The sequence below is a fragment of the Centroberyx gerrardi genome, chromosome 5 (assembly GCF_048128805.1).
Source record: "Centroberyx gerrardi isolate f3 chromosome 5, fCenGer3.hap1.cur.20231027, whole genome shotgun sequence".
NCBI lineage: Eukaryota > Metazoa > Chordata > Actinopteri > Beryciformes > Berycidae > Centroberyx > Centroberyx gerrardi.
In genome coordinates, this window is record NC_136001.1 from 21,857,417 (window position 1) to 21,870,921 (window position 13,505).

Genomic DNA, 13,505 nt, shown 5'->3' on the forward strand with positions numbered 1-13,505 from the left:
CTCTGACCCTTGCCCTCCTTACTACTAGCTGCTTGTAATGTTGCTGCCCTAGATATTTCAGGTTATTCTACAGTTGTAATTGCAATTTGCTCTGGATAATGGAGTGTTAATTAAATGCCTAAAATGTAAATGAAACAGAGAAAGCGAGACCGATAGATACACAATGAGGGACAGTGATATATAAAAGGGTAAGCAAATTACACAAATCACAGTACATTCTCAACAAGGGAAGACGTGTCCATGGAGGAATAAACAAGTGCACCTAAGAGTGTGATACAATAATTTTTAATCCCTTGTACAGACAGACTGTGAACTGTGCTGGTATCAACTGAGATATATCTGACAGTCTTTCTTTGGCTTGTTGCTTCTCTCCCCTCTCCAAAACTACATAAAACACTTTGGAGACAGAAAAAATGCTGGAACTAATATGAGTGAATGAAACAGTGTCAAAATTACAAGGGCCACACAAAATTTATAGTCATGGATCTAATCCTTACTTACATTTTGTAATATTTGCCTGAATGGATCCACAATGGAAGGTGTGAAGAGTGTAGAAACATGTGTACCTCGTGATATTAATAACAAAGATCCATAAGTGAAGTTGGCAGGTAGAAATTCAAATAATCACAGACGCTAACCTCATCCAGTTTACTAGGTGGGTGCTGAAGGCAAGGTAACCAGGTAACAAGGCAACAGTTTCCGTTTTTCTGACTCAGTATGTCAGGATCTTTCCACCCTCTAAATATTGAAACTTCAGAACAAAGAGAAGCAGGTACCTGCAGCTAAAGCACTGATATCTGTATTCCATTTATGAGACGCCCGAATACGACACCTGGGACACACGCATATTAGCTATTAGATACCGAGGCGTAAGTTTCCATTCAGATGTTTGTTTTCTATACAAGCTATATGTCAGTCATCTTCCTTCCCACACACACACACAGCAGTTTCTCAATCATACGCTTTATATGTTCGTGCAGTCTCCCATATCTGTAACACTGGCATCATCTATAGAAATACCTGTTGAGCACTCCGTCAATCACTGTGTGTGTGTGTGTGTGTGTGTGTGTGTGTGTGTTTGTGTGCATGGAGATTTGCATGGAGATAATCTGTTCAGTGAGCAGCTGTTATCTGTTGATCTTTGGTCATTATCAGTAGTCTTCAGACTCGACAATAGGGAGTTTAGCAGACTAGCTGCGCTGAGTATGTGATTACATCTTTGACCTACTGCAACTGACATATATACAGTATATTTACAGAGAGACAGACAGACAGAGAGAGAAAGAGATGTCAGTCACCACACATGATAACAAGGGTGGTCACACATGATGAGTCCAGAGACCCCACGATGCTGTCATGAGTCTACATCAGTCTTGGATGGACTCAATGGAACACGGAAGTGTCCTGATGTATATTTTTAAGCTGAAAATTAAATCTCTGTTTACAGTTTAGCACTTGAGGAGGTAGGGCAATCTAATATTCTGTAATGTCACATTTTGTGCTCTCTGCTTCCTCCAGTGGTGATGGAAGGGTACTTTTAAATATGTACAGTACACTGGACATGCATTTGTTGGTCATATATGCAGAAGAGTAAGTCTATATTAAGATAAGTGTAAAAGTCAATGTTACCATAAAACTGGAATAGACCTGCACAAATAGAAGGCTGTGCATGGTTATTTGTTTGGGATGGACTTTCCCTAGCCATATTCACGTGTGTGTGTGTGTGTGTGTGTGTGAGGAGGCAGATAAGATGGAATGCATCTAAGATAAATGTGTGTCATTTAAACAGGCGAATTCAATTCAGGTAAAAACAAAAAAGTCAACCCTTTTTGATGTGTCTAATGTGTCAAAATAAAGGTGCATTAAGTACGTTTTTTTCCCCATGGTACAAAATGGCCATAATATATCTGCAGTTGTTTGATAGGGTTGTTGATCAATACCTCAACGATTACTTTGTCAGATACTGATATTCCTGACTTTCAAAACTCACTCTCTACGGTGCTACGAACAAGCGATCGGCATCGCAGCACATTTTGATCTCAAGCCAAGGACAAAGCAAAGTATTATTACAGTATTTCACATCGTGATATATGACCTTTTCACTAGATAATAGCTGTTGTATCTCTGCTATAATTAGCTCATCACTACTGTGGAAATGTGACTGTTATGTGTGTCAGTTATACAGGTCACTGTAAGCTGTCCCAAAGACCGGTCAATGCTCTTTCAATTCCTGTTTGCTGATAGAGGCTGATAAAAGTCATTTATGCCCTTTTAACATACAGAGTAAAAATCTCTTCACTTAAATGTAATGGCAGGGATTTAAAGACATAACTTGGCATTTTAATTCTTAGGCTATTTTTTTCATCTTGCACTTCACGTCACGATGTGGGAAAGGAGTTTACACATTTGCCCTACAGCTACATTTAAAAAGGTTTGTCAAACCTGTCATCATTCCTTATGTAAACCAATAGGCAGGTATAGATATGAAGGTAGTTGTGGCTGCATGCTAACATGGGTTTGTATTTCTAACAAGCCCATTATTTACAATTCAGTGACGATGCATACTTTATTTCTTACGATGTGAAAAGTGCATTGTGAAGAAAATGAAAAATGACAAGGTAATTTTTACGAAGGGCGGTTTGCAAACAAATTCAAAACAGGCCCTAATCATTGTGAGAGGAAGAATGGACTATATTCCCTAATGAGATGAAACTAAAACGGCCCATGACTTGAAACTGGCAGACATCAACAACAAAAGCCTGCTGTGGTATGAACATTCACACGCTAAGTTATATGGTCCAGATTCTCTCTCCTTTTCCCAAATGTATTTACTCTTTTCCAGGCTTTATAAACACTGAGATGTGGTAAGACCTGTACAGACCGATGCAGATGTCCAGTGCTTGTAGGTTATAGGCTTCATACAAAAGGCTTGCTAAATGGAGGAGTATAGGTAACAAATTCTTTCTCTATGAGAATGTAGGCTACTGCCTATTCTTTCGTATACAAGTCTATAAACACATCTTCCTGGTCTTAAACTGTTATGAATAAGGGTAATATTTTGGGTTTTATTATTTTAGTTTGTCCCTTGTGACATCTGGATCTTTTTTCTGTCTAATGTTCATAAATCAAGATCTTTTTTTTTAGCTCTGAAAAGAAAAAAATCTTGTTATCCTGAGACATCATGACATATCGAGGAAAAGAAGTGTATTTTTCCACAATGAACGCAATGTCCTTCCGTAATTTCTCTACCAGTCACATCATGTTCTTTGTAATGTTTTGAGTGTGTGTGTGTGTGTGTGTGTGTGTGTGATATTAGTAATTTGAACCTAAAGGCACAGAACAGGGCTTGTGTGCTTTTCTTTGTGTCTGTCATCACAGGCACTCTGTTTAAGCACATACACACTAGCACGGGTGTGCACATAATTGTGTGTGCATTCGATCACACACACACACACACACACGCACACACACACACACACACACACACACACACACACACACACACACACACACACACTTTTCCATTGCTACTCTGTAGGCTGCGCATTCCAACACCCGTGAATATCACAAACCAGCGGTCTAGCGCTCCTTGCTTCATATTTGTGACTATAACTGTGAGCTTACTGATGACCGCAGGGAGACTTGTGCAAATATCTGAGGCTGGGCCGGAGGAGTTGCTGTTAGAGAGATAGACAGAGAGAGAGGGAGGCCATTGTTCTGCTCTGTGTGTTTGTGTCAGAGATGACGACAGGATGAATAGTAGAAGAACCTGATTGTGAATAGCTGTAATGTGACTCGCTCCTCTTACCACCGTGTGTGTGTGTGTGTGTGTGTGTGTGTGTGTGTGAGAGAGAGAGAGAGAGAGAGAGAGGGAAAAAGGAAGATGGGGAGTCCCGTGTTGTAAGTTTCAAAGACAAACAGAGAGCTAGAACTTTCCCGGCCACAAGAGTGAGAGCAAGCTCAAGTTTTATTAGAGTGAGGGAAAACGGGACACCCTTTTCCTGTTCACATTCCCCTTCATTTGTGTCTCAGAGCAGGGACAGGGGGCAGGGTGCTGCAAGGCAGGGAGTTGTGTGTGTGTGTGTGTGCGTGTGTGTGTGTGTGTGTGTGTGTGTGTTTGGGGGGGTGGGGGGGTAATTGTCTCAAGGTGTGGAGAGAACACAGCAGGCTGAGATTGTGCAGCTCTGCTCCCTGCAGTGTGTCATTGTGTGTGTGTATGTGTGTGTGTGTGTGTGAGTGAGTTGGGGGTCAGCCATGGTGAAAGACAGGTAAAAATGTCCCTGAGAGGAGGGAAAAGTTCCACAGTGTACACAGAGCATCTATGAGGGAGACGTTAAAAAGTAGGAGACAGGCTGCATCCCATTATGATCCACTGTATCAAAACACAACAGCACACAAACATGGGGATAGGGAGAAATACAAACAAAACAAACAAGATGGGAAAACAAAGACAATGGAGAAATGTGAGTTGGGGAAAGCACAGAAGAAGAACACAAGGCATAAGAAGCCATGGGCAGGAGAAGTTGGGAAGTCGTGTGTGTGTGTGTGTGAGAGAGAGCGAGAGAGAAGGGGGTGTTAGAGCCCCAGTGGGGGTTTCTTCCAGAGTTCATCCCTCTTGAACGAGGGAAGGAAAGGGAGGAGGAGAGGGAGGAGGGTGAGGTTGACTAGTACGGAGTATACAAAGTATCCAGACTCTGGGCCGGTGTTGTTGGCTTGCAGGGGAATCGCGGTTTAGTGTGACTGAAGTATCCAATAACCTCTGGGCGGCTAACTGAATCCATTAGAACCGAATTGAAGAAATTGAATTAGATAGCCACACAAACCAGATGAAGAGAAAATAGAGAGAAGCTTTAAGAGACAAATAAAACCTCATGCAATAGAGAGACATGGAGATAGACGGCCCCAGAGATAGATGGAGAAAGACAGAAACAGAGGGAGGGAGGAGAGACAGATGTGAGATGAAGGTATTGGGAAGCAGATCAAAGTGCCACCTTCAAATTATTCTATGATGGGCTGTTCATTTTGGGGAAGTTGCAGGAATTGTGTGTGTATGGGTGTGTGCCAGTGCCCACTCAGTCCTCGGGGAGCTACTTAATCCTACTTTCCCCATAAAGTAACCACTGGAGAACATCCATTTACAGTGAAATCTAGGAAAATGATGAGCTGACACCCTTACTAACTTATCTGTCTCTCAGCACCTTTCACTCTCACTCCCCACAGGCGCTGCGAGGTGGGATTTGTCATTTATGAAAGGGTTTTCATACCTTAAAGGTGACACTGTGGCTGTGTGTTTGGGAGAGAGGCAATGTTCCCTGCTGCGGAAAGACAAAAAGAAAGTAACACAGAGGAAAAAGACCGAGACGAGGGAGGGGGAGAGGGGCAGTGTTTGTTTTCATTTGCAGAATATGAAATATGAAGAGGCGAGCTGGAACGCTGAAGGAGAAAATAGGGAGGGAGAGAAAGTTTGTTGCATGACCAATCAGAGGCAGGGTAGGCAGCCCCCCCCCCGGCTCTAAGTCCCTCCCTCCTCCTCTTCCTCAGACCCGCCTCCGTTTGCTCTGCTGAGAGAACATGCAGATAGTTGGCTCTACAGTGTCATTGGCTGAGTCTGAGAGGCCCAGAGAGCCGGGGAGAGGGTAGTGGAGATCAGTTACAGCAGCCAAGGCGAAACACCCAGGCAAGTCAGTGATCTGGTAAAGGAGAAGGGGGGGAAAAGGTGGGAAAAGCCGTTTGGATTGTAGCACAGAAAAGGAGGACGGAGATAGGAGGAGGGGGGGATTCTGTCCATCCAAGAGACTTATCAGCAAGAGACAGTGAGGAGGCTGCAGGGGGGGCAGTGGCCGGGGCAAAGACAGACAGAGAGAGAGACAGACAGAGAGCACCTGGACCAAGCTCCTCCTGAGTAGGGCGCAGAGTAACAGTAAGCCTGGGGAGTCCTGTTCTGAGCGATCCACTCTTGTGTTTTTCTCTGGCCGAATTCCTACAAGTCGTCACTGTTAGCTCAGACCGGCCCGCAGAACAATAGCAGAGGGCTCTGGTCGTGTTGCTGTGATTTGAGAGGAGCATGTTTGACTGCATGGAGGCTCTGGGGCTCGCCCCGCGGCCGCTCTTCGATGTGTCCGGCCAAGGCTCCTGCATGCTGGGCAAGGCGACCCCTTACTTCTCCGGCCTGGACCCCTTTGCCTGGGCTGGGACCGGCAGTGTTCAGTGTGAGTACTCGCCCTACCTTCTCATCCTATCCATCAGACTGGAAAAGTGCAGCTGCGTGTGTGTGTGTGTCTGTGTGTGTGTGCGTGTGTGTGTGTGTGTGTGTGTGTGTGTGTGTGTGTTCTTATCAGAGTCCTGGTTTTGTTATCATAGAGCTCTCTCCACAGGAAGAGTCAGATTCCATTCGATTCTGTGTACCCATTCTCACCCTCCAGTTTGTTTGTTTATGTGCTTAGTGTGTGTGTGTGTGTGTGTGTGTGTGTGTGTGTGTGTGTGTGTGAGAGAGTGAGTGAGTGAGTGAATGAGTGCATATATATATTCATCATCATGTTTGTTTTCTTTATGAATGACTTCACATGAATGACAGCTCTTTTAAACAATACGCAGCCTGACCTGGCAATGTGTCCAGAATCCAGCAACCAAAGTCAAAACAGCATTGACAGATTGAAGGGCAAGTGGGGACAGAAATCACATGTTTGTGATAAATAAGTAGAATGTGAATTGTTTCACTAGCAGCTCAGATAGACCCAAAGACTCACAGTTGCCCACAGGTGGGTTTTCAAAAGAATGTAAAGCTAAATGTAGACGTAAATGGACGGATGCTTTCGTTCAGATATAAAAATCTTCTGCGCCCTATTCTGCCTGCACCTTGCACCCAGGGGTGCGCCACCGGCTCTCTTTCCCCTTAATCTTATTCTCATTTGAGCACGTTTCCACACTTTCCACACTGTATTTGTTTTGGCATTCATTTATTTGAAGAAAATGATCTGGAGTCATTATTTATTTTAGAACATTTCTTCAGAGGGAAAGATAATTGTAGGAATGAAAAGTCGGCTGTTAAATGATGAGGTATGAATCACTGGGCATGTGAGCACTCCCTCTTTTCTAACTCCACACTGCGCAAAATAGGCTAGGCATTCTTTTGACAGCTCCCCAAAAGACTGGAGCAGACAAGGCGCAGATTGCATCAGGTATTATGATACACTTGTGTTGAAAACCTAACCACCAGACAGGAACATACAAACACACATTCCCATGGGCGAATGAGAGAAATACACTGGATCTGGCAAAATAACAAGTAGACCTATTGTCATCGTTGTGGAGGCCATTTCAGACTCTTTGATTACACTTGGCTTTGGCATTATGGGCTTTTCCTCATGCTGCACCTTGGAAAATCAAACATTGACTCTATCTATCTATATAAGCCTGCTTGCTGAAGTCTATTCATTTATGCTGCTGAGTTTAATGTACCATTTTGATTTTCCAAATAAATCCCCTCCATGGTATTTGAGTGCATATGGTTTGAGTTGTCCCAGGTGAGAGCCTTATATATCTTCAGTAATTATTTAGATACCAAGGTATCAAGCACCGTCAACCCCACACTGCTCGCTAATGATGATGGATGAGCAGTCAGCATGAGAAAGACCACAGCATAGCCTGCTTCAGCTCGCTAAGAAGCCTCGCCAGTTGCCATCCTGAAAGACTACGTAAATGCCCATAAATAATATTTTTCATTTTATAAAGTTCTTGACCCTTTACAAAATCTATGGTTTTCACAGTACTTCTCAAAATGGTCCAAAACATGCAGCTCAAGCCCTGAATTTTTAACTCTGAATTTTGTGTGCTGCAGGCCTAGAATTACCATCCAAAATGTCACACAATATATATGTATACACAAAATCTTGTAGCAAGGAAGCAAACGAACAAACGAGATGTTCTTGGTTTGTGCGGAGAGGTTTTGCTGGTCAAGGAACACAGAGCGAGTCTCAGAGCGAGAGAGTGTTCTGTTTCAGCCCTTTCTGTTTCTGAATAACCTGTTAACATAAATGGACAATGGCATGCAAAGAGGTGTTACTCACCCTTGCCATTCACACCACTTTGCTTCCTTTGTTTCCTTTTCGAACGTATCAGCACAGTATAGACTCGGCCAATCTTTCATAAACATGAGGCTGGGCTGGCAGGCTACATGCCTATTCAAATCCTGCAGCTTGTTGCTTTGACACAGCAGCATCAAGGGTTTTATTTTCTGATTAAGTGCTGTTAAAGAAAGGTTGAGCACTGCTGGCACAGCTTGCACCCAATTTGCTAGTAGTTGCCTATTTTATTTTATTTTTTCAAAAATGAGGTTACAATTTAGAACCACAGCTTCATTATTCCAAGATTTAATATTAACAGGCAAAAACTTCATTCAAACTAAGGAAATGTAAAAATGGACGATACTATGGTTCATCTGTACTGAAAGTATCAAGTGTCTGGCATTGCTGTGATTTATATGCAGTAAGTAAATAAAATCTACTTCACTACTACTTATGTTTCATTCTATCCAATGGCAATATCTGGGGCCATCAAGGGTCAAAATTCAACTATCAGTGGCTCGCAAGTTCCTTCCTCCTATCTTCCCCATTGTAGAAAAAACAGACACTTTCACATTGATAACGGGTTATGGCTGTGCCAACATTGCCTTAGTTGTGTGCATTAGTGTGAAGTTGGCAGGATTATGACTTCTTTCATCATATTGCAAGTTCACATTGTACACAATCCCCTGAATCCCTTGCATAGTCGATCACCAGCCCTCCATTGAAAGTGAACAAAAGTGATTAGTTTGCCTTTCAATATCGCTTTCAGTGAACACGTACTGTTGCACACTGTGGTTCTACATTCCTGAGAGCATTTTGGCCTCTGCTTTTCTTTCACACACACTTTCTCTCCTCTGTGTGTGTGTGTGTGTGTGGTGGTAAGAGGAGGGGGGGGGGGGGGGGGTCATCTTTTCCTGTGTTTTTATGTGAGGCCGTTCAGCACCTCTCTGCCTTCCTTTGTTTCAATGTCAGGAGGTATTAAAGGGAGCAAGGACATGCCAAAGTCTCTCCGCTGTCTCTGTCACTGTCTCCTCTGTCTCCTCTGCGGGCAGCGTCACTCTTTTATGTGACATTTGTTTTCCCATCTCATGAAGACTCACTCCCTCCACACTCCATGTTCCCTCTCTCAGTCTTTTTTCAGATTCCGTGTAACAATGTGCCTATCGGTGTGCGCTCCTCCAAGCACTAATGTGTGTTTATTCTTTACACGCGCCTGGCTCCGCTTACATTAGCCGTGTTCTGTAATCAGGAGCTTTTAATTATTCAATTACAATTACAAAGGCTCAATTAAGAGATTAGGCCGTGTGCAGGGGGCAAGGCAGTTTAAAGAGAGGGATGAAAGAGGAGTGGAGAGGGAGGGATGGAGTTGGATTCGGGATTATCCCCCCCGCAAGTCTTTGTATCTTGGTGTTTCAGCCCTTCGGGGGAAATGCTCTCCTCTTCATTCAGTGATAATCCTCTTTCTCAGTCGCCCTCTTCCCTTAAATGGGCTCTTCAAAGCTGGTTTAACAAGACCATCATATCACACAGTGGGAGAACACTTCACCATGCTAAAATGGTGGAGTGCTGTTATTGTTGGTGGCTGAGGTGAACTATTATCTGATGTAGCATGAGACCATGTGGAAGGTTTCCTGGAAAGAAGGGGTTTAAAAAAAGAGCCTGATTTGTGAGATGAAAGATAGTAGTTGGGGGACGCTAGAAGGGGAATGAGAGTAAATTGATCCCTGTGTGTGTGTGTGTGTGTGTGTGTGTATGTGTTGTACTACGTTTCATGTCTTGGATGAAAAGGGACGTAGGCACTTATTTTTGGTATCACAAGCCCCTAATAATAAAATTTGGTGTTGGTCCTTTGCAATCTGTGTGTGTGTGTGTGTGTGTGTGTGTGTGTGTGTGTGTGTGTGTGTGTGTTGTCAGACACCCTCTTAAGTGTGTATCAGTGTGTGATCTGACTCTAAGGAAGAGGTAATAAAAAATACTGTTCTTTATTCATGTACCTTTTTCCCTCTGTTGAAAACATGCCTACTGATCTGTTAGATGAATCATTATTATCCCAAAATACCAAACGTAAGAAACAGGCTATGGTAGTTGATTCACTTAGTTGATTGCAGTGATTGATTTATTGATCAATAGATTTAACTGAGCTGAACTTCTTAATCAAAAAAACTCAAGCTAGTACTTTTGTATAAACATTTTATGAGCTGCTTATTTGAAACAAAGTTTAGAATAATTAAATAGTGCTGTAATTTTGAAATTACAACACTATTCTAAAAATGTAGGAATGGAGCCAATCTGCGGCCAGCGATGACTGGCTGTTAAGGTGAGGGATTGCTTAAAACCAACAACTTCTGAAGGTCCAGTGAGTCTTGTTCCAACTTGTCTTGTCTCTGTGTCTGGTGTCAGCAGCCTGGTTTCCAGCCCTGCCTCCACTAAACCACATTAGCTTCTGTTGAGTTTGGCCTTTGAGTGTTATTTTTATTTATATTGAGGATTATTTGTGTGTCTTATACTTTTACCAAACTATATAGCAAATATCCTACTTTTTACTCCACTACATTTATCAAACACTTGCAGTTACTGGTTACTATAAAGAAAAACATGTGACTGGCTCATCAAGAGTCTCAAACTTAAAACCATCCAACTTAAAGAGGGAACAGCCACAGTAAGCATAACTGGACCACTAACCCCTTTAACAGAGGTGACAAGATTTAACTACTAACATACGGAACAACTTTTTGGGGATTTTGAACTAAGTGCATTTAGTAGCTAATAATTAAAAACTTTTACTTTGGTAAAATCGTACCACATATGATTGTGTCACTTTTATATATCATTTTGTGTACACTTTCTACTTTTGCCACCATTGAGTGTGTATGCATACACATGCATGCCTGATAGCCATTAAGGCTGGTGGAAGAGGGGCCATGTTTTCTGTAGCCATGTTTGGTGTCTCCTAGGTCAGTGTTACATCGGCTGGCCCGAGGCTACTGGGGGCCCAGTAGGAAGGTGGGGGTTGGCCAAATGTTGACTCTGTTATATCAAAAAGGGCAAAAATAGAAAGGTAGGTTTATGGGGTGTTATAAAGAAGAAAGGCTGTTTTGTATGCATGATGAAGAATGGGAGGGGCAATCCTGATTTAACAACCTGTCCCGTAAAAGCACCCTCCCCCACACTTTTACGTCAAAGCTGGCCTCCCCGGTCACAAAAAACCCCAAAAAATATTACATGAATGCTGCTTTCCAGGTTTTGTCTTAAACATCCCGCCTTGTAGACACAAATGAACAGCATTAGATGACCTTGTTGATGACCTCAACCATGTCTTCTTGATCAGCTGTGATTTACTTTCTGTTACTTCTTCCCAGATTCCCACCATGCATCTGGGTTTGCAGGCCAGTGTGTGCCTTAAGGTCCACAGCTGTGCGAGGGGGTGAAGTTTTGAGGATTTGTCTAGGATTTGTGTTTTTGTTAGTGGGCTTGCGCAAATGTGTGTGTGTGTGTGTGTGTGTCCCTGCCTCCCCTTTAAGTGTTTGGTGTTGCTGTTTTTATGGAGCCATCTCCTGGACAGTAGCCTGGTTTTCACAGCCTTTCCTTTCAAAGGCGCTGCCAATGACAGGAAGGGCTCCTCCTCCTGCCAGGGCAGGAAGGCAGGAGCGGGGAGAGGATAGAGGAGGGGGGGAGGGAGAGGGGTGCTGGGGGAGGGGAGGGGAGGGGAGGGGGAAACTGGTAGTGAACTTATAACAGCTGATGAAAGGGATTGTCGCTCCGATCTCCCCCATTTCCTCCCCCCTCCCCTGGTAATTACTCACTCAGCATATTTGAGGGTGCAGCTCTCCCCTACTGCTCATCTGCTTATGAATAACAACATACTACAATAAATACAACTTTAAGCATCACACAGGAGTTTGATAGTGAGCAATGAAGAGCATGTTTCGGAATCAGAAGTGGATTTGGAAGTTTATACATTCACGTTACTGCTATAAATCTCATTTGACTGATAGATTTACACAAAGTATTTTTTTTCCTTTGTGTGTTTGTATGGCTATTCAAATATGGAGGAGAATGTGTTCCACTGTTTTCCTCCCCCTCTTTCTTATCCACCGTGTTTGGGGGAAGTGCATTTGTTTCCATGAGTGTTGTTGAACTCAAAGTCACACTGAAAAGCACCACACACAGTCCAACATGCTCACGGCCCCATGCACCAGCCCACACACACACATTCACATGCGCACGCACATTCCACAGTACGCTGCAGAACATTTTGTGAGGCGAGAAGTTATGTAAAAACTGAATTTGCCATCCAAATGAATCTTTCGAGGCCTGATAGTGCCAGTGAGGAAACTACACAAGTCAAACTGTCGTCACTGGCTGAAACTTTATTGTGTTTTTTTTGGATTTTATTGTGTTGTTACAATTGCCACTGGTTTCATGGTTAAATAAGCATTACTCAGCTTGGTGATTAGAATCAGGCTTAACAAATACCTCATTTGAAAGAGGTATAATAAATAAAAAACAGGATATAGCCTTTAATAACGACTAAAATATTTGTGATGACACCCCAGAGTCATCTTAGAGTCGTCCTCCACTCCTCCGCTCCTCCGCTCCTCCTCTCCTCTGCAGTGTGAGGGTCTGCGGAGCCCCCAGGCCAAAGTCTAGTTCAATGAGAAGTATGAGCTTGGCAGGGCCGAGTCAAGCCGCAGGCCCTATAGGCCATATGTCACACTCTGTCGCCCACACAGCCACTCAGACAGGAATGAAAGAGCTCCTTCATATCAATGTAAAATAAACCACATGCTCAATCTGAGAGTGTGTGTGTGTGTGTGTGTGTGTGTACATACATTCAGACAATGAGATGTTGAAGGGGGAGCAAAACAACTGCACCTCAAAACCAGGCTCCTTCTGTACTTCCCTTCTAGACCACATTGTTAGTGCCAGCTAAAGGCACAGGATGCAGTTGCTCTGGCTTTCTACAGCCTTAACTGGTTTATTTTCATATGCAAATAATTGCGCATGCAGAGCCTAATCAAAAATGGAACAAATGGGTGAAAAAAAGTGCGTAAGCAAAACTGTGTCACTGGAGCAGCCCGTGTTCCTCCTCCCTTCTTCATTTCCATAATAACTCCCCATAGAAATGTTTAATAATGCAGTTTTGGTACACTGTATTCAGGACTGAATACTTCATTCCTGAGAGTGCAATGCTTCAGGACTTTCAGGCCGAAGAGCTGATAAGGGAAGTCTCAGATTTCGGAGGGGCTTTTGTTGTCTAAACAGTGATGTGTTGACCTGACAACAAACACTGAGTAAATGGGAGACAGAGAGAAACAGAGGAGGGAGTAGAAGGGAAATATTGAGGGATAGTACTTTTTTTCGTGTGTTGGCTCAGACAAATGATAGAAGCTCTGCCAGCACATCTAGACGTCAGTGTAGATGGCGTTCAAATAAAAATCT

General features: G+C 43.2%; 1 protein-coding gene across 3 annotated transcripts in view; it reads left to right on the top strand.

Annotated features, from left to right (window-relative positions):
• Positions 1–13,505, top strand: part of rargb (retinoic acid receptor, gamma b) — a 35,750-nt gene that overhangs the window by 12,324 nt on the left and 9,921 nt on the right. Inside the window, exon 1 of one of the 3 annotated variants that reach the window (XM_071919427.2) lies at positions 5,830–6,209. The exons of the other annotated variants lie outside the window; for them this stretch is intronic. Coding sequence (XP_071775528.1) covers positions 6,065–6,209 — 145 coding nt within the window. The 5' untranslated portion in view covers positions 5,830–6,064. Of the gene's footprint in view, positions 1–5,829; positions 6,210–13,505 lie in introns of those variants that run through there. 3 annotated transcript variants of the gene reach the window in all.